This window comes from Callithrix jacchus, chromosome 7 (genome assembly GCF_049354715.1).
Source record: "Callithrix jacchus isolate 240 chromosome 7, calJac240_pri, whole genome shotgun sequence".
In the NCBI taxonomy this organism is placed as follows: domain Eukaryota; kingdom Metazoa; phylum Chordata; class Mammalia; order Primates; family Cebidae; genus Callithrix; species Callithrix jacchus.
In genome coordinates, this window is record NC_133508.1 from 149,729,440 (window position 1) to 149,751,221 (window position 21,782).

General features: G+C 45.8%; 1 protein-coding gene across 6 annotated transcripts in view; it reads right to left on the minus strand.

The window, feature by feature from the left end:
- Positions 1 to 988: 988 nt before the first annotated feature.
- The window catches only part of KCND3 (potassium voltage-gated channel subfamily D member 3), a 224,581-nt gene continuing 203,787 nt past the window's right edge, over positions 989 to 21,782 (minus strand). For 2 of the 6 annotated variants that reach the window (XM_009001880.5, XM_002751226.6), the window contains exons 3-8: positions 18,605 to 18,767; positions 11,709 to 11,810; positions 11,244 to 11,333; positions 8,782 to 8,838; positions 7,387 to 7,634; positions 989 to 6,635 (exon numbers count right to left, since the gene is read on the minus strand). In XM_009001880.5, coding sequence (XP_009000128.1) covers positions 6,434 to 6,635; positions 7,387 to 7,634; positions 8,782 to 8,838; positions 11,244 to 11,333; positions 11,709 to 11,810; positions 18,605 to 18,767 — 862 coding nt within the window. In that variant the 3' untranslated portion in view covers positions 989 to 6,433. Of the gene's footprint in view, positions 6,636 to 6,880; positions 6,954 to 7,386; positions 7,635 to 8,781; positions 8,839 to 11,243; positions 11,334 to 11,708; positions 11,811 to 18,604; positions 18,768 to 21,782 lie in introns of all 6 variants that reach the window. The other 4 variants (XM_002751227.7, XM_054236647.2, XM_009001881.5 and 1 more) reach the window with 3 other exon arrangements.

Here is a 21,782-nt window from a genome sequence, read left to right on the forward strand (position 1 = left end):
AACACGAACTGCTCAATGCACATCTGGTTTCCGGTTATTTTCTACCCAACAATTATTTGGGCTGTGGGTCTGCAGCGACACCTAGTGGGTGATAAGGATGTGAGCATCAATTAAAATGAATTTCACAGCTAACTTCTAGGGCCTTTGGGCATCATGTATTTGTTTTAATGTTCCATTTCTATTACTGTTTTCATCAGGATCTGGTTGTTGTGGGGAAATTAAAAGGATTCTCCTCGTTGCCACATGGTGAAACAGACTACCGGTCCGTCTCATCACCTAAGTCAATTGTTAAGGTTGGAACAGATTTTCAAGATAACTAATCCAATCCCCATTTTTTGTTTTTTGTTTTTTTGGAGATGAGGGTCTTACTGTGTTCTCCAGGCTGGACTTGAACTCCTGGGCTCAAGGGATCCTCCTGCGTTAGCCTGCCAAGTAACTGGAACTACAAGCACATGCCATTACAATTCTCCATTTTTAAAAAGAGGAAACTAATGGAAGCCAAGAGGGAGTTACTGATATGAAGTCACAATTAAGTGCCAAAATCTAAACTTGAATTCTGCCATCTGATTGCCAGGCTTTCTATAATACCCCATATAGCATTTAATTTTGAGTTTTCTTTTTAGTTTGAGAACTTGGTACTCAGCAGAACCAGGACTGATACAGTCAGATTTTCTTTCAGTAATATGGGGTCAGTCTTCAAAACAGGGCGGTTGATAAATAAAACCAAATGCTTTACCTGTTAGACAGTGGACATCGGTAAACAGCATACAAGCAGGCAAGAACCCTCAGGGATATCACAGAGGAATTGTTTATGTTTACATTGAGGGATGGGATGGGAAGCTTGCACTAGGCCTTTAATAACCCTTCTAAGAGTCTGAATTTTCTTTAGCAAGGTAGAAAGCCGATCTTTGTTCAAATTATACTTATTTTCTAGGATATACCAGCACCTTTGGGAGGAAAGGAGATTCAGTATTCAAAGAAACAGTCATTTTAGGGTTTGTGGCACATAGTTTGTTTAATCCAGATTGGATACATCAGGTACAGCAGTACTGACTCAATACTGTAAATGATATACACGTTTTAACATATGCACTACAGTTTCAAAAGAAGACAACAGGAAACTCAAGAATTTTTTTTCATAGAAAGTTTTCATGTTTTATCTTCCTGCAGTTTTGTACAGTATATTTCTTCTTTGCCATTGTGATGTTAATAAGCAAAGCCCATTTATTATACGAAAATAGAAAAGAACACACTTGATGTGTCTCACGATGACATTAATGGGGGGAGGGTGTGACCTCTAAGGAAAACATTACATTGGAATGTCTGATTATCAAAAATATACCATCCCTCCCACCTCCCAGGTTTGTAAAATAGTCCATTGGTCCAAGGAGCCCCCCAGAACTTGGGTCAGTGCCCTACACTGGTTAGAGTGACATCATCCAGTGTAGTTGAGTAACCTGCTAAGATAAATGTCATTCCCACACTTGAGAAAAAACATAGGACATTCTGAATAGAAAACAAGACTTAAAAGGAACCCCTTTAAAGCTGTTTCGTTTTCTGATAGCCACTTTCTCTTAGTTTTAATGATGCTCTTCATGATGCTATTTGGGCTCCATCCAAGGGTTATGGGTCATAACAATGTTTTTCCTTCATTTAGTCACTTTAAAACTGTGCAAATAATGATATTTCATTAGGAAATCAGAAAGGGAAAATAAAAGTTTGTCACGGTTACCATACCAAGTAGCAGTGTAGAAAGGAAATGAATATTGCCTTAAGTTCGCAGCATTGGGATATTTTTGCCTTATAGTTACCTGGTAATTGAAGTGGGGGAGACTTGACAACTGGAATTCATTAATAACCTCAAAATCTAGTGTCAGCTCAACTTTCAACCACTACCTCTGCAAAACTTAAACAAGGAAAAACTCTTAAGTACATAATGTCTCAATGGCCACTTTCCTTGTCTACAATCTAACAAGTAAGTGATATCCTGAACTGTAGGAATCATATTTTGAAAACTGGATAAAATCAGCATATCCGCAAGTTGATGTTTTTGTTAATCATAGATCAGCATTAACTGTCCACTTTAAGTTCTGTTCAAATTCTGTGGAACTGTTAACTAATGTGTTCAACTGTCACTGAGAATATCTATTGGTCTTTTGAAAGGGAGTCTATGCAATTAGTCCTGAGCTTGGCACTAGTTATGAAAACAGGATGAAGGAGAAATAGTACAGAATTTGTTTCTAGAGATCTGGTTCAAGGTGGTTCTGAATTGAATGCTTCCCTCCCCCAAGTCACCACCCTGGAAATCCAGGTGTTAAAAATATAAGCAAGGCTCAGAGCAGTGCAACGTGATGCAGGGGAGAAATACCAGGACAAGATGTCTTCAGTCCTGGATTGCAATAATGGTTCTGCTACTAACTTGCCATGTGAACTTGGAAATCATTCCGTTTCTTTCCACATGTTTTCCTCTCTTTGAATCAAGGGTTTAGCTTCTTTACCTACTACCATCACAAACTATAGTAAGGACCACAGGGAGTATCAAAGGTACGCTTCAAAATATCATTGTCCTAGCCTTTTCTTCATTGAGAAGAGAAAATATTTGACTGAAAAAAACTTGACTCTTCTTCACTGATTTCTGACAAAATCAATAGTCCATAGATGGTTCTGTCCAGAGAATGGACGTTTCCAAAGTATGGTTTGTATTGGTACAGTCAGGTGATTTCCAAGGGCTGTGTCCAAGCCATATTGACATTTATGTACGACTGTGTCTCTAATTACAGTATGGGTTCTTTGATGGATCTTCTCCAAAGCATCACTGCTCTGAGAGGCAGTGGGTGTGGTAGAAAATGCGTTAGACTGATAGCCAAAAGACTTGCGGTTTGGTCTCAGCTCTGTCATTAAGTGACTGCATGACCTTGAACAAGTCATTTAATTTCTCTGGGTCTCATTTTTCTATACTGTAAAATGAATGAGATATTCTTAAATATCTTCTAGTTCTGCTATGCTCTTAGTACTATATTTTCTAGGTTCCCATTCATTTCACATTTGAATGTAGCTATTAGGTTTCTTTTTTCTTTTTTCTTTCTTTTTTTTTTTTTTTTTTTTTTTTTAACACCCCACCTCCCTTAATGCTGAGTGGGATTGAATAGAATAGGTGGTTTTGAGAATCTTTTATTATGTCAAAGTGGTTCATGAACTATCAAAGCTCAAGAGTCATTGCATCAGAAAGCTATTGGCCCCCAGAAAACCCTGATATCCTGGTATTTCAGTCACTGACCAATGAGTTATACTTCTGAAACTGATTCAGCATACTTTGGACCTTGTGTTTTCTTACAGTACCCTTTAGCAGTGTCATCTTGCTGTGTTCTGTAGTGTCGATGAGCCATTTTCCAAAGGTTGATGACATTTTTTGAACCAGAAGTGAGCCGAATCTTTTATCTCTGGCTAAAGCTACAATGGAGGATGGAGAAGAAGAGAATGCTCTAATGGTCTTTTAGGAAGTGGCGTGATGTGGGGTCTGAACATGAAATAGAAGGAACACAAAACATTCTGTTGATTAGGATCAATAAAACATGGGAAATTGCTTGGGACATGATATTTAACATTTATTAACTTTTGTGGGAACCAGTAAAATGTTCCTTTGGTGCCCTATCAAACAGATCCTTTGTTGAATCTGTCGTTATTCTAATCCTGTAATGACCTGTTCTTAAATTCATCACAGGCAATTTGTATGTGTATGCAACCACAGTCCAATTTACCTCTTCTTTTTTTTTTGAGACTGAGTCACTCTCTGTCGCCTGGGCTGGAGTGTGGTGGCTTGATCTTAGCTCAATGCAACTTCTGCCTCCCGGGTTCAAGCAGTCCTCCCACTCAGCCTTCCAAGTAGCTGGAATTACAGGTGCCCACCACCAGGCCTGGCTAATCTTTGTATTTTTAGTAGGGATGGGATTTCACTATGTTGGCCAGGCTGGTCTTGAACTCCTGACCTCAGGTGATCTGCCCGCCTTGACCTCCCAAAGTGCTGGGATTACAGGCGTGAGCCACCATGCCTGGCCCTATTTACCTCTTAATCTCTTACCCCAGTCAGATCTTATGAAGTATAACTAAGATACTTAGACACTCCTAATTTTGCTCTATTACTCTTTTTTAAGAGAAAATTTTTTTTCTAGTCATTTGCCTGCTAAGTGAAGTTTAGCCTAGTCTTCTAATGAGATGTGTATGTGAAGTGAATTGATTTAAGTCTGTATTCTCTGATGTGTTGAGGTTGGTTGTTTGTATACACGTGTACTCTGCAGTTGTAAAGCCTTTCTACCTTCTTAGTCTGTAAGCTCAGAGGGCAAGAACCACTCCATTACCACATCAGGGGGAAATCCTTGGGGCTAGACCCAGAGAAAGAAATCAGCTTGTGGTCAATGAGGATAAGAATAAGGAGATAAAGATAGAAAGAAGGCTCCCTCTCCTCTGCCTACTGCCCACATTCTGGTTAGGTGCCACCTCAAAAGCTTTTGACTTTCTCTGCCTACACGGTCAATCAAGCTGGGGTCATAGGGAAGCCCATGACGGGTGTTTTTAGGTTCCTGGCCAGTGAAACTCATTTACATGTCTGTGGTGGGCAGAGAAATCCTTGGCCTACAATTAGACAGCTAACCACTAAGCTGTAGGATGGATAGGCAGCTCCTGAGGACCTCATATATTTCAGAGCCCAGGCTACAGAGACTGCAGCAAGGTGACTGGGGGCTGGGAAGGGCAGGAAAGGACTTGTCACTAACCCTGAGGCCCACCTACTCTGATATAAGCAGTGAACAATGATTAGAAGCATTCTGGAAATGCTATCCGCAGCTCCACCAGCCTGCAAGCTAGTTGAACAGATATGTTGTCCAGGTGTTCAAGAAATAAGCTTCACTCCTTTGCTTGCACAGAGGTGATTAGGCTTCTCCCTCATTTCAGCTATCTTCAGAGAGATCTGGCTGAAGCCTCTTCAGCCATCAAGGCATCTTTCATAGCAGGTAAGAGTATCTAGAATCTCTTACTTGCTTTCATGCTTTGAGGCATTTTTCATGAGGCACACAGGCTTACCATTCCAACAGCTTCTGCATGGGAGTTGCCTCTGGTGTGACATAAGTCAGAGAAATCTTGCTCCTCATACCACTGCCCTTTCTGGAGGAAACTACTCCCAGGGCCTCTTGGAAGGGCTCTTGGATGGGCTTTATGGCCGGTCCTGAAGGAAGGGTTCATAGCAAGGTGCCGTAATGACTGGCTGCAGCTGCGAGCCCTGGGTTCTTCTGTTCTCCCTTCACTGGCACATACCAGAGTCGACCGCTTCTCACGTGTTGGCAATTTGCCTTTTCAAGATTCCAGTGTGATAAATCTGGTCATTCCCTTTCTTTCCCAGAAACGGAAACTGCAGACAACAGTGGTTCCAACCCCAAGGGAAGCACCTCTGTTCTGTGGGGTAGACTTCCCTCACCCCTAAACTCTCCCAATTTTTGCTTCATTCTTTCCTCCTCTGCAATTGCATTCACACAGGTAGAACTCCCAGGCACAAGTCTGTTGTGCGTGGCAGTGATGAAGAAGGCTTTACTGACGTGTTTCAGGATCATAGGATCCAGGTAGAGACAGATGGCTGGACACAGAAACAGCCAGGGGTAAGCAGAGAGGTACAGAGACAAAGGAGACAGGGACAGACAGAGGGTAAGGATTGCCGTGTGGTCACTTGGCAGCTCTGTGCAGGTCAGCTGGGCAGTGGGGGCCCAGGCTCAGTTGACCTCACCCACCTGGGGGAATGGAGAGAGAACTCAGCAATAACTGACTTCTTAGCCTAAAAGCTTTTGCTATAAAAGGAGAAAAAAAAATCCCTCACAAAATTCATTGTTTTGGTTCAAAGGTGTTGGGTCCATGGAGAAAAACACTTCACAAAAATCCGTTGGTGTTTTTGTTTTCCACCTTTTCCCATGAATAAATATTATCCATTAAGAGCCTTGAAAAAGGTGCTTAAATACACAGTGTTATATTTTCTTCCTGTTTTGCTTGTGACAACTTGGCCTTGTTGCTGCTCTTGGTCTTGTATTTTCCTCACTGGGTCTCCAGAAACAATTGTTATTTGGTCTGAGTCTGAGGCTCCTCCATCCAGGCCCTGTCCTGGCACATAGCCTACATCCCCCACTGGCCCATCCCCGACCCCCCCACCCTCCCTCCCTTCCTCTGGCCCCAGTGAGATGCAGTATCACAGGGCTATGTCCACGCTAGCAGCATGAACCTCAGGTGCCCCTTTGTTGCCTCTTTTTCCTTCCAGGCACAAGTCTCAGTGCTAGGGGTACAATGAGGCAGGCAGAAATAGTGGGGAAAGGGGGAGGGAGTGGTCCCAGTGGCCACCCACCAACATGCCAGTCCCCTTCATTCCCCACTACCCCCTCTGGCCCTCTGTCCAGTGGTTTTACAAGGCGGAGACCTTGACAACATTGCTGGCTATGGAAGGAATGTTCGTGTTGGGGCCTGGGCTGGCAGGGGGTGGCCGACTTTCCCCCTCTGGGGTTAGCGCTGGGGGGGTGGGGATGCTGATGATGGCTGTGGTGATCTGGGATGTTTTGCAGTTTGGTCTCAGTCCGTCGTCTGCTTTCAAATTAAGGCTGGAGCGACTGGGATAGAAAAGAGTGAGTTGATGATGGTTCCTGCTGGCCAGCGTCCCAAACCTTCCTTGACCCCTTACATTTCTTGCTCATGATAACTAGGAGGATATTCTGTTGTCCCTCTATCTCTGCCTTTTGTAATCAGCCTGTAATTACCCATTCTAATTATTATTCCTAACTACTAGCAATTACAAAGATGGGTATATTGGACTTTGAATTTCAGAGTGTACATTTCCCCCCCAGTGATTGTTTACCTATCATTTGTGGCATTTGGCATTTGCATTCCCTGAATTCTCTGCAACCCATTTGGAGGTAGTGGGAAGTGGCCTAAATATAAGCAGAGAGGGAGGGAAAAGTCAGTCTCTGGGATTCAAAACCAGCCTAGGTTAAGCCATGAGTAATGCAAATATGAAAATTGTTTCTTGAGAAAATGATTGGTCCATTCCTTGTACTAGAGCAGGTTATTTTGTGTATCTATAGACATATTATTTTACATGTGTACATATATATATAATTCTTTTTAAAGTTTTTTTTCCCCCCTGTTATCTAATCCCATTTTCAGCCTAAACTGCTATAGTACCTACTCCAACAGCACATGAAGGGCCTTTGGGTTACCTTGCAAGGAAAGGAGGAAGGTAGAGGGGCTCATGCATTAGATAAGGGGAGCGCCTAGATGATCCTCAAGGTTCTCCTAATGCTGCAATTGTCTGGTTCTGTGATGACTCAAGCCTTTGGGGGTGATGGGATGGAAGCCACCCACCTGGTAGTGAGGGAGGGCTGCTCACTGCCCTGGATGTGGATCGTGCTGAGCTCTTGCATGCTACGCAGGCGAGTAGCTGGCAGGTTAGAATTGGGCAGGTGTGTGGTCTTCTTACTGCGACGGGAGCAGCAGGTGGTAGTGAGGCCTGCGTGGCTGGACAATGAGGGACTTCTTGTGGACGGATAGTTCTGCATTGAACTCTCCATGCAGTTCTGCTCAAACATCTGCTCATCAATAAACTCATGGTTCTGTGGGAGGCAGAAGGAGAAGAAGTAGGAAAAGAAGGTAGGGAGGAGAGAGGTGAGCTCCTATACTCTGTATGCGCCTGTGTCTGTTCTGGACCTTGAAGGAAGGCCTCCCAGCTGCCTGGATTACAGCTAAGCATTGAAGAGGGGAGATGTCCCATGGGCATCCAATGAGGACAGAAGGAGAATCATATTGGCAGCCTTGGGCATCAGCTCAAAGGGTAAGGACTCCAGTTGTGCAATCATGATGTGACATGTACGCCACCTACAGCTTTGAGCTGAAGGGATATAGAAGACACAGAGGGATTCAGCGGCATCATCACAGCTAGATGCAAAGGCTTTGCTTTCCAGGCTCTGCACAGGATTTGCCAGAGGTGGCAGAGAAGGAGTCACTGGCTGTGGGTAGTAGTTATGCTAGGTTGTCTTTCCTGGATTTAATGAATAAGGATGTGACAAAACCTTTCAAACATGAGGGTCATTCACAGAACCACGAGAGCATAGATCCTGAAGGCCAACTGATCCAAGGGCAAACTGTTAGGGATAGGGTTTCTTTCTTCCCCACCCCCCCACCTGATTATGGGATATGAGTCCTTAATATACAGGATTCCCTAGGTCAAATGTAAGCATGGGAAGGGATTTCTAACTGTCTCCTGAATGGAGGCCATTGGGATGGGGTATAGCTGAACCCAGGATAACTAAAAATTGGCTGTTTGGCCAAGGTGACTACAAATCTATGGCATTATTGGTCTGGCCAAGGCTGCCAGAGTAAGGAGAAAGTCTGAAGAGAAAAGGCATGAGAATGGAGTTCAGAGAAAGACCAGCCTGGCGGCAAATACCAGGAGTTCCCACAGAGCTGGGAGGTGGCACAGACAGATGTGGCACATGGAGAGTCACAGGACACCAGCACTGGTGCCATGTTCCACCACGCCCCTGGGGAGGTCCAAAGAGGGAACTGGAAAGACAGTTGGGTGGTTCAGCACAAGAAACTAGAAGCCTGAGCTGGTGCTGGGTGTGACAGCAGAGGTAGGAGGAGCCCCGGAAGAATCAGCAGCACATGCACATGACCGGGCCAGGGGGTGAAAAGGGGAGAATCCACAGACTCAGAAGTATCAGAGAGAAAAACATCAATTGAATTTTTAAAAAGTTATACCTTGATGGTGGAGGTTCGAACAGATAACAGGGGATCATCCACAAGATAGGACAACCCCTACAGGACAACATGCCAACAGAAGATAAAAACACCATTGATTGTACATTCCAGCATTCCCAAGCGAGTTTTGACATTCAATCTCTCCATCCTGGCATTCCACCCCTTGAGTCCAACATTCCACCCCTCATTCCCGACATTCTGCCCGCTTCATCCCAACATTCCACCCTTGAGCCCCAGCAACACCCTGCTTAATCCCAACATTCACTCCTTCCATCCCAACATTCTGCCTCCCCATCCCAACATTCCATCCCTTGATCCCAACATTCCTCCCCTAAAATCCAGCATTCCAGAGCTTTAATCCCAATATCTCATCCCCACAATCCAACATTCTTTCCCTCAAATTCAGCATTCCATCCCTTCAATGCCAGCATTCCATCTCTCAATTCTAAAATCTCACTTCTTTAATGCCAACATTCCATCCCTTCAAACCCAAATATTTCACCCATATCCTTTCAATGTATACATTCCACCCAGCACATGCAACTTGGAAAGGGCAGTTGGGTCTGGGCCTATCCCTTTGGCAAACTCAGAGTCTTTGAGACAAAGTCTAGATGTGAATATAGGTTCTTGATGATAAATCCTGTAAACTAGGGTTTGCAGAACACCTTCCCATTTTGGAAGTCCTTATTAGGTTCAGCTGTCATCCACAGTATCTGCATTTGGCTCAGATAGAGTCATCTTGGCCAGGCACGGTGGCTCACGCTTGCAATCCCACACTTTGGGAGGCTGAGATGGGCGGATCACAAGGTCAGGAGATCGAGACCATCCTAGTCAACATGGTTAAACCCCATCTCTACTAAAAATACAAAAATTAGCTGCGCATAGTGGCACATGCCTGTAGTCCCAGCTACTCAGGAGGCTGAGGCAGGAGAATTACTTAACCCGAGGTGGAAGTTGTAGTGAGCTGAGATCACACCACTGCACTCCAGCCTGTAACAGAGTGAGACTCTGTCTCCAAAAAAAAAAAAAGAGTCAACTAAGCCAGGCATGGTGGTGTGTACCAGTAGTCCCAGCTACTTGGGAGGCCGAGATGGGAGGATCATTTGAGGCCAGGAGTTTTAAGACCAGCCTGGGCAACATAGCAAGATTCTGTCCTGGCCCCTCACCCCGATAAAAGGAGTCATCTAATGTTTATTCTCTCTACATCTGGGAGGCCAGGATGTGGAACATTTAGAATTAGGAAGTTCCTTCCTTAGGGTACTGAGCCCTGACTATAGACTCTTTGGGGAGGAGGTTCTAGAAAGGAACAAGAAGGCTTTCACTTTGTTTCTCTTTGGCTTTTCTATCCTAACCTCTCTTCCCTGTCTACTATTCCTAGCACTTTCTGCCAAGGGTCCAGGGTTGGCCCCACTGCCCTTCCTTTCAGTCTGACAGTTAGGCACAAGCATCATTCCAACTCCAGCTGTGGCACCCTAAGCCATGGCTCTGTTTTAACAATCAGGCTGTTAGCATCTGGACTCCCTGAGAACCACAGGGTGATTGGGCAGGGGCGGGGTTGAGGGGAGCAGTACTGATGAATCTTGGCTGGAGAAATACATGCACTGCCTCCTTCATACACTGTCTGCAGGAGGATGTAGGGAGCCAAGGGCGGGGTTGAGGGAAGCAGTGCTGATGAATCTTGGCTGGAGAAATACATGCACTGCCTCCTTCATACACTGTCTGCAGGAGGATGTAGGGAGCCAAGGGCGGGGTTGAGGGGAGCAGTGCTGATGAATCTTGGCTGGAGAAATACATGCACTGCCTCCTTCATACACTGTCTGCAGGAGGATGTAGGGAGCCAAGGGCGGGGTTGAGGGGAGCAGTGCTGATGAATCTTGGCTGGAGAAATACATGCACTGCCTCCTTCATACACTGTCTGCAGGAGGATGTAGGGAGCCAAGGGCGGGGTTGAGGGGAGCAGTGCTGATGAATCTTGGCTGGAGAAATACATGCACTGCCTCCTTCATACACTGTCTGCAGGAGGATGTAGGGAGCCAAGGGGCCCACAGGCTGCATCAACCCAGCCCCAGAGGCAGGACGGAAGTGAACACTCTTCTCCACCGTCCTATACAAATTCAGCCCAAGCTTTGAAGGGTAATACCCATCGGAAGTTAGAAACTGATAGGCAGAGCCCTAAGTCCTCAGAAATCAAGAAACGGGCTGTGGGGATGAGTGTGGGCTATGTGGGAGGCTGGGGGAGTGACCTCCTCAATGCTCCTGCAAAACAGTGCTGGCCTCCCACCCTGCTGACCTTGCCCCGCTCCTCAGGATCTTCCATCTGTGGGCTGATAGATCTCATCACTACCTTTTGGATCTGAAGGGGACAGACTTTGACTTCGGTCCCAGAGTGAAGATATGAATACAGCCTTAGAAAAGGGTCAGGGTCAGTGATGAAAAGGAGGTGGCCATGGGCTGGGACTCACAGTGGTTTTTTCCAGGCAGTGCAGCAGGTGATGATGCTGGCTCTCGATGAGTGAGGTGGTCTTGCCCATGTGCTCCTCTTCTGGGGTGCCCTAGTGAAAAAAGAAAGAGAGACTGAGTAAAAAGCTGGTGGCTCTTCCCCTCTGCAGCTCCTTCATTTCTCCACTAAAGGTCAAAGGGCTATAGAAAAATCAAATTTTTTTATTTGACCAAATTTCAGGGTCAGCATTGAACATGCTAGCCTTTGGGCTCAGGGGCCCCTGGTCTAAACCTGGTTTAGAGGTAGTGGTGATAATCCTATGGGAGGGGTGTGTGAACGGGGGCTGCTACCTGAGGAAAGTTTGGAAACATATCCTCCTTGGGGTTCCTACTGGGGCTCTGGGGTGGAAGTGCCGGTGTCCCCAGAAAGAGAAAACAAGCCCATCTGCCCCTTGACGTTCCCCGGCCCAGGCCCTCTAGGCACCTACCGTCAGCTCCAGTGCCTCGTTGAGGAGCCCGTTGCGCTTGCTGTGCAGGTATGCATTGGAACTGCCTGTTTTGGCCACACGGATCCTGGCAAGGCGGGCCTTCTGTGATTGGCAGAGATAATAAAAGAATGAGGGAGACCATGATACAGAAAGACAGCAAGCCTGGTGACACCTGATGAAGGGGATGAGGCTGTTTCTCTCCAGCCTCATGCATCTCCAGTTATAGATCCAGGGATTTGGTCTGAGACATTGTGTACCCACTTTGCACAGCTTGGTCAGGTCAGAATTCCCAGGAGTTTCCACTCATCTCTCCAGCCTGAGTATAATCCTGGCAGGAGAAATATCACTCATCCAAGCTCTCTACTCCCAAAGGTTTCATGACCTTTATCTACTCGGTATTGCAAAATGCCATGTGCTACACAGTTGGGGTATTTCTTATCTCTAACTAGGCTGCAAACTCCTTAGAGGAGCGTATGTGATAGCTGTCCTGATTCTCCTCTAGGGAACAGTACAGTTTTCTGCATATATTAGTTCCCTAAATATTAACTATGAGAAAAGCAAGGCATGTGCCTATGTGCCCTTCAATACTTCTTAACTCCTCTGCAATTTTTTTTCTTAGCACTTATTACTAAGGTAATCCATATTTCATATATTTATCTTGATACTTTCTCTTTCTCTCCACTGAAATGTAAACTCCAAGGTGGGAGTTTTGCCTTATTTACTGACGTACGCCCAATAAACAGTAGGTTCTCAATTTTTATTTATTATTTCTTTTTATTATTATTTTTAAAGACGGGGTTTCACCATGTTGGTCAGGCTGGTCTTGAACTCCCGATCTCTGGTAATCCTCCCGCCTCGGCCTCCAAAGTGCTTGGATTACAGGCATGAGCCACCACGCCCGGCCGGTTCTCAATTTTTAAAGTTAATAAACATATTTACAATTGTATGTCTGTCTTTGGGAGTGGATTCATGCGTGTGTGTGTGTGTGTGTGTGTGTGTATGTGTGTGTGTGTACATACATATATATACACACACACACATATATATACACACACACACACACACGCATGCGGGTGCACACCACCATGCCTGGCTTAGATGACTCTTTTTTTTTTTTGAGACTGAACATATATATATATTTTTGTTTTTTTTTTAGACTGAGTCTTGCTCTATCGCCCAGGCTAGAGTGCAGTGGCTCACTGCAACCTCCGTCTCTCAGGTTTAAGTGATTCTCCTGCCTCAGCCTCCCGGGTAGTTGGGATTACAGGCACCCACCATCACACCTGGCTAATTTTTGTCTTTTTGGTAGAGATGGGGTTTCACCATGTTGGCCAGGCTATTCTCGAACTCCTGATCTCAGGTGATCCACCTGCCTCAGCCTCCCAAAGTGCTGGGATTAAGGTGTGAGCCACTGTACCCAGCTGCATGTGTATGTTAATATATGTTTATTCTGCTGTGCATGACAGTGGGAATGAGCATAGGTACATGTCAGAGTTGACTGGGTATGCGTAAGAAGGGAGATGGGACACATTTCCACATACTACTTGGCTTTAACTAGGACAACTGAAAGTCTCCCCAGCTCCAACCTGGGAAGCCTTCAGCGGAGAAGGTCCACTGTAGGAGGCTGCATGGTATCTCAGTACAAGCTCATCTCCTCTGCCTGCACAGGGAGAAGCTGAACACATTAGGCATGCTGGCTGCCCTTCTCCCTCCTAATGACTGTAATCAGTGTCGCCATGACAGTAGCACAGCCAGAGAGAGGACTAAGGAAGGAGACTGAGAGGGAGAAGGGACTGGGTAGAGGTTTCCTGCTGGTTTAAAAAAATGCAGCTTGAGGTTTGGACTCTGTAGATCTAGTTATAGCCTCGGGCTCTTGCTACTGGAAGCAGAACAGCCCACAAGGATCACAGACCTATCCTGAAGTAAAAGGTCCCTCGTCCCGCCTCTGACCAAGCCCACATGTGACTTCAGCATGGACTCTAAGCAGGAGAAGAGCCCTAGGGAAATTGTGGCAATTTCCTCTTCTTGTCACCCACTCCCCAAGTGTCCTGCTGGGCTGGTTCATCTGCTCAAAGGAGGCCACGGACTCAGGGGTTCAGGTGGTCAACAGAAGCACAAAGGGCATATATCTCTTGCTTCCTGGGAAGTATCTCCTTGCAGAAACAATTCACCTCCCTTCCCAGGCTTCTAAATGGGGAAGAGGCCAGGACTTGAGCCTGAAAGATCTTCCCGTAAGTCTGAGGAAGACTGCTTCTCTTGATGAAGGAGAGAACAAAAAGGGGAACCTGGGAGAGAAAGGATGATGGCAAACCAGCCCTATCATTCCTCCTCTCTACAAGCAGAGAACATTCATCCGTGGGACAGGACAGTTCTCCTCCATGGGAATCCTGCCCCAGCCCTCCCCTTGGCTAGACGTTTACATTCAAGCCAATTCCTCATCATTTGAGGATGTGGCTGCATTTTCTTTGGGTGAGTGCTGGGTGTTGAGTTTCATATGGAAATCCAGTTGTGTCAAGCTCATTATCATCTTACATAATTTGACTGCACCATTTGGAGCCAGACTTTTCTTGTATCTGGGGTCCATCTTCATTAGTTTCTAGAGATGAAAGATTCTCCTGTTCTTTTTTGTGGCACTTCTTTTAATCTTATCTTTCCCTGGGCTCTGTTAAAGCAACAGATTGTCATATCAAATGCAGTGGATCATTTAATCACTTCCCACACAGGATAAAGAGGTTTGCAATGGATTTACAGAACCACACCCAGCATGTGAAACTTGGTGGGGCTCTATGGTTGGTTTTTAGCTCTTGGGGGCTGGGGCATGTGGCTTATGCATATTTTTATCTCTAGCACCCAACACAGGGCTTCGCACTGAACAGGTCTCAAGCAAAGTTTATGATGGCTGAGGAAGGAAGAAGATCCTATGTAGATGGCTGGAAGGAAGGCCATGGTTATACAGCCACTGTAATGGGCCCAATCCTCGTGTGGACTGCTCAATCTCACCCTCTTCCATGGTGTTAAAAACAATGTGGCAGTGAAAAGAGAGCTTGGAGATCATCCAGACCAATTCAAAGACAGAAAAAAAAAAAAAAAGGAAGAGAGGGGAAGTGACTTATCCAGGGCAAGGCAGTGGATGAGCCAGACTTCAGCTCAGGACCTCCAACTTTCAGACCCGAATGCTGCTTCCAGAACTTTTTCCTCCTCCTTTCCTTAATTTCCACCATCAGGCAAGTTTCAAAATTTGAGAAAAACCCAGGAGATTGCATTTTCAACAAATGTGGAGCATCCAGAGTTGGAGGAGAGGGGATCTGGAAGGAGAAGGCTGCTACCTTGGGTACCGTTGCAGACACTGTCTCTGCTCAAGCCCATACTTCTATCAATCCTTGAGATGCCTCTCACAATTAAGCACTTTCTTCCTGTTTGGCTAATGGGTGCCTTTTAACCATGAGTATTTCTATCTCTTGGCCTGGGAGAGGCAGAAGGAAGAGAAACAGAAAGAAATGGAAAGGACAAAACATGGGCAATTGCATTCTTGGGCATTTATTTCAGAGAAATTAAAACTTACGCTCACATAAAAACTTCTACATGATTGTGCACAGTAGCTTTATTTGTAATAGCCAAAAACTGGAATCATACCAGGTGTTCCTCAACAGGCAAATAAACAAACTGGCACATCTGTACCTTGGAATACTACTCAGCAATAAAAACAAGTGGATTATCAATACTTGGATTCACTTGGATTAAAATCCAGGAATCGTATAGAATGGAAAAAGCCAATCCCCAAAGGTTACCCATTGCATGAACTCATTTATATAACATTTTTGAAATGAAAACATTTTATAAACGATGGAAAAATAAATGGTTGATAGGGGTTAGGGACAGGGCAGGCCCAGGGCAGAAGGTGGGGTTATTACAGGGCAACCCACAAGATTCTTGTGGTGTCGGAACTGTTGAGTCTTTTGACTGCAGCAGTGGATGCATGAACTTAACACACGTACACACACACACACGCACACATGCGCACACACACGCACACAGGCAAACACACACACAGACGCCAGAACGAGTAAAACTGGAATATTTGAATAAGATTGGTTGGTTGTACAATGTTTATACCCTGGTTGTGATATACAGTACCATTGTTTTGTACAATGTTACCACTGGGGGAACTGCTGGGCAAACTTCACAAGGGATCGCTCTGTGTTATTTCTTACAACTACATGGGCATCTCTAATTATCTCCATAAAACATTTCATTAAAGAAAAGAATATGGGTATGTACCAGAACTCAAGATGGGGACCAAATGCCCCACTGCAGATGTTCCCCTCTCCGTCCACTGCCAGACCTCCCCTTATCTCCAGTTCACTTGGCTCAGAGGACACAGTATCTAAAGCAAATAGTAATAGACTAACCTTAGTAATAATTCCAAGCAAACTAGTCATGGGAAGAGGATGACGGCATTAATCCCTTTGAGGGAAGTTAATACAGCTACAATAGCTCCCAAGTATGTAGTCTGGGCTGAGAACTGTCATTAACCTCCTGCCTATCCCATCTCTCCCTTTCCACCAAATTTTCTGGACCTGCTTGCCTTGACCCATGGTGAAAAACTCAGTGCTGGAGCAACAAGTATGTTTTCTCTCTTATAGGAAGCCCAAGGTGACAGAGACAGAGCTGAGTAAACTTGAGGAGAAACAGTATCCAGGCAAGGTAAAAACACCGTAAATATTTACTCTGATTTCAAGGGGAGAGAGAAGAGGAAGAGGGAAAGGGGCAGGGAAGGAGGGATACTCATCTTTAGCAACTAGAGGAAGGAATAAGCCTAAGTTGCTCCTAAATTTTAATCACACAGGATGAACTTTATAATGTCCCATGGGAGAGCTGGGAATGTGCCTGTAATCCTAGCTACTCTGGAGGCTGAGGTGGGAGGATTCCTTGACCCCAGGAGTTTGACTCCATCCTGGACAAAACTGTGAGATCCCATCTCTAAAAACGATAATAAATCAATTCCCAGGGGAGGGGAAGGTAGCTGTAGGAGCCATTGAGAGCACAGCTGGAATGGGCTGTCACTGGTGTGTACACAGCCATGAGCTAGTGTGTGAGCTGAGGATCCCTGTGAACCTCACCTGCTCTGCCAAAACCCTGTGTCAGCCCCTGCCCCTTGGGGGCGGGGCCACTAGAGGATCCTTGGCCCTTCAGGGTCTCTGGTTCCTGAATGTGGGAAGGAGATCCCAGTTTCTCCCACCCCCTTATTTAGAACTGCATAACAAATCTGGACTGCATTCAAATTTGCTGCTGGACTTGAACAGGGAAGGAGGTAAGATTTCCATTTCTGGGGTGACTGGCAGGGAACAGGAGGTAGGGTAACCCTGACCTTGGGTGAAGAGGTAAGAGATAGGCATGTATGGGACAGAGAGGATGATGGAACAGAGCCAGAAGATAAATCTTAAGGTGGCAACCTAACAGAGGGCAGGATAAGTAAAAACATAGCTCAGCAGAGGCAGAGGAGACAGGAGGGCAAGGAAGAGCCAACCACAAAGGCACACGGAAGGTGATAGGCTAGAGGGGGGAACCAAATGGATCCACTATACAATTATATGTAAATTGTTATATAATATTTATACATTTTGGAACTTGCTTTCATAACCTTTATAGCTTTGTGACAGTCGGCATACACTGATCTGTTCTGAAATTCTGGATTTCTTCCTCCAGAACAACATTAACTTCCCTTTGAGCCTTTACACCCAAAGCAAGCCCTGCTAGTTGGAGGTTATCCCCGCAAGCAGAAGGCCAGTAGCAGGGATCTGTAGCAAGGAAAGGGTCTGGCTGCAATGCATAGGGCCAACCACGCAGTATGTGTTCAGTAAATGTTTGTGGAATAATGGATAAAAGAAAGAATAAAGTAAGGAGACAAAATCCCAAGCCTCCAAAAGTCAATCTTTCAACAGCTTGCCTCCTGTCCATTGTCCTCCGAAAGGCTCTGGCCACAATCCCTGGGGGCTGAGATGCTGCTGAAGGGGCTCACAGTTCAGCCCAGATCTGAAGACAATAACACCACTCTCTCCTCCCCCAGCCCAGATATCCCTCTTCTGAGAGGAAGCCTGGGGAAAGTCAGTACCCAGGAACCTCACTGGCTAGATGCCTTAAAAATGCAAGTGAACAGGAGCTGGCTGAGTCGATGAGCTGTTCTAGAAAGAAGGTTCAGGGCTAGCTGGAAAAAGAGGCTTCTTTCTGAGCACGAAAGGCTTCAGACATTTTTCCTCATCACACAGGCAAATGACTGTATTTTACCCTCTCCTGCCGTCTTCAGTCGTGTATATGGAACATAATCTAAAGCTTTCCTCAGGACTCATGGTTAGTCTCCTGATCTCCAACTGCAGTTAAGTTCTGTGCCTTTACGTTATGATATCCTGGAGATTCCTAAAGCCTCTTGTGCCATATGTCTCTGAACTCAGCGGCCTCAGGATGCACTCCTTTCACAGTATTTATTTTTCTTTTCAACAGATTTATTTTTGTCACTGGGTTTTGTATAGGCTTTTATAGGATATTAAAGAGATTATGTTTCCTAGTAAGCTCTTGCTTGGCAGAGGGAGGCGTGCAGGGACGGCTGAGTGGCAGTGGTTGAGGGAGTGGAGGTGGAGCCAGGGGCCAAGGAAATTGCCATAGAATGTCCAAAGGGGGATAATCAGCTTACAGATAATTGAGGGTTCGTTGCATTTTGGAGCTGACTGGGGCTGGAATTCAGGAGACCGGTGAGCAGGGAGGGAGTGAAGCTACCTTACCTTGCAAAGCCAAAGGCTGTCTGTGCAGTGATCCTCCGAGAAGCTCTAGGCCTGGCTCCCTGACTGGTGCTCCCCCTCATTCTTTACACTGCCCCCCGCATCCCTGTTTCTGAGGCTTACCTTTTGTGCTCTGCGTTTATCAGCTCTCTGATTCTGGTGGTAAATCCGGCTAAAGTTGGAAACAATCACAGGGACGGGCAGGGCAATGACGAGGACGCCACTCAAGGAGCAGATGGAGCCGAAGATCTTCCCTGCAATCGTCTTAGGCACCATGTCTCCGTATCTGAGAGAGGGAGAGAAACGGTGTAAGGAAGAGAGGGCCATTTGGGAAACGAGTCAGGCTTCCCTGCCGGTCATTCACCTATTCATTCATTCACTCATTCAGCAATTGCCAGGTACTGTGACTGGGGTGAACAAAAGAGACAAGATCCTTATGCGCAAGGAGACGGCATCCTAACAAGATCATAAACCATCGAGTGAATACATAAAAAGGTTGCTTCTAGGAAAAGAGGAGAGAGAGGTTCTGCAATAGACCGTGGGACTGAGGTCAGGAAAGGCCTCTCTGATGAGCTAACATTTAAGCTGAGAGCTGACCGTAAAGGAGCCAGTCATGCAACACACCTGGGGACAATGGTGTGCGGTAGAGGGAGCAGCAAGCACAGAGGCCCTGAGGTAGCAGGAAGGGGTCTGGCCTGATCTAGGAATTGTCAAAGGGTCAGCAAGGCTAGAGCAAGAGGAGGGTAAGGCAGACAGCGCACAGATCATGCAGCGTCTGACCGGCCACGGGGAGGAATATGGGTTTATCCTAAATACAGTGAGGTGCTATGAGGAGTTTTAAGCAGAAGAACAACAGAATCTCATTTATGATGATAATAACAAATAACGAAGTCGCCTTCTATTCATGTGGATTTACAGTTTACAAAGCACTTCTACATACTCACCTCACACAAGCCCCATGAACCCCGTGAACTTTGTACTCTTACCCCAGTTGTTCAGACGCAGGTACTGAGGCTGAGATCATTACAGGGACTGCCCTCATTTGCTCAGCTGGGATTAAAAGCCACTCTTCTTGGTTTTCTTTATTTTCCAGTGGCCCATGAGCTCTGAAGCTCAGCCCCTCACATCTGTGAAGCCACATTGGAAATGTGCCGGCTCCTCTCAGAGCTCGGAGAAACTCGCTTAAGTACTTCACACCCTAGCAGCTGCCCTCTGGGACCAGCTTGGCCTGGATCCTACTGAGTCCTGGGCAGGCAGGCCAGAGCCTCTGTCCTCAATCAATAAGACACTCTCCACAGTGGTTAAGTGTTTATTGAGATAATTGAAAGGGCTTATTAAGCAAAGAGCTATGATTTACTCCTTTGGCCAAAGCCAGAAACACCAACTCCCCTGTCTCTGTACCCTCTGGGTGTCTGGAGCAGAAACAAGCTTAGGATGACCAGGAATTGTTTCTGATAAAATAGGCTCAAAGTCATTTGTCCTGAGGAGACCATGGAGCTTGGGTTTCCAGAGAGGATGTGGAAGGGGATGGGGCAAGCTATTTCAGAAGCCTGAACACCCAAGAAGTTTGTGGAAGACATGGCAGAAGTAGACAGGTGTTTGGTGAATGAATGAATGATCTCACTTAAGCCTCTCAATTCCCTTTGAAGTAGTCTCCTGTTTTGAGACTGTCTTCCTTCTCCTTCAGTTCCATGCCCTTTGCTCTGGCTCAAGATTTCCTGGATGTATACCAGCACTGAGGCCTGTGATAGAGCCTTCTAGATCTTCGCAGCTAGGGTTGTTTTCTCCATCGTGATACTCAGGAGAGGCTTCCAGGGAAGTGGTTGAGAATGTGGATTCTGAACTTAGACAATGTGGGTTCAAGACTCAGCTCCATAAAGTAACTGTGTGATCTTGGGGAAATGTTACTCTGGGCCTCAGTTTCCTTATCTATAAATTGAAGATAATAACAGTAACCTAGATAATAATCCTATTGTAACATATACAGCTCTACAAACAATAAATACTATTACTTTTAGCTAGGCATTCTGAAAACCACAGTCTCTGTTGATGAGAAACTCTAAAAACACAGTTGGTTTTCCCAAGTTCAAATAGCCCCAGTGATGAAGAAAAAGGGGCTGCCTCTGAGATCTATCACCTTAGCTGGGATTTTCAGATGACACAACTGAAGGCCCGCGGGCCCAGGGCTGTGGATGAAAATAAAGCATGGCAGGAATGTGGAAGAATAACGTCAGGAAGGCTGCATTTCAGAGTGACCGAGGCTGATGAGGAATGCTAAGGACAACAGAAAGATTGTTTTATCCATTTGAAGAAAGAGGGAGAAGGGAAGCCATGCCTCCTGCTGGGGCAGATGGTCTGCTAGTGACAGATGATGGGGAGAAAGCTGAATAATCCACTCCCAGATGTCCTCTGCCTTCTCCACCGAGAAGGAGGAGCTGAGTCTTGGAGAGGCTGGGACAAATGCTGAAAAGAAGGATCCGGAGCTTAAAGTAGAAGACGGGAGAGCAGGCGAGGGTCCAGCTGAATTCAGTAAATTTACGTCACAGGCCCACATGAATCCCACCCGGGAGGCAGGAGGAATGTGCAGATGGGGCTGCAGAAGCACTGCCCTGGATCTTTGAGAAATCATGGTGCAGCAGAAAATTGCCAAAGACAAGAGAGGGAAAAGAGTTGTATTGAATTTTTAAAGAAGGCAAAAGGAGAAGCCACAGACCAATAGGCTGGGCATCCATAAATTCTGGCAGAATTTGAGAGCAGATTATTAAGTGCACCGCTTGTGAATACTTCGGAAATAAACTGTATTGGTTCTCTGGGCACACATTTTGCCAAATTAACCTTATTTCTTGTGGTGACAGTGAGGTTGACTGGTTGGTAGATCAGGAGACTGCGCCAGACCGACGGAATCATGATTTTAACAAGATGTGTTCTTGTCCCAGTTCTTTATACCCTTGACACACTGGAGGAGTGTGGTGTGGATAGCAGTGTGGTCAGCAGGGTTTACACAACCATGTCCAGGCTTCTGGCACTTCTCAAAGATTACCAACTGTGGTCCTCTGCCAGCAAGGGAAGTTCGTGGTTTTCATGTTAAAACATCTCCGTTAGTGAAAAAGTGAAAAAGTAAATGAAAGAAAGAATAGATCTCAAGTTAGGTCTCCAGTGGTATGTTCCAGAATTTTTCAACAACTTATATAAAGCCAGATGGAGGCAACATGGCCTAATAATTAAGAGAGGACACTGGAGTCCAACCTGGGTTTGAACCGTAGCTTACATTAGTTACCCGCTAGTTAAGTGACCCTGGGCC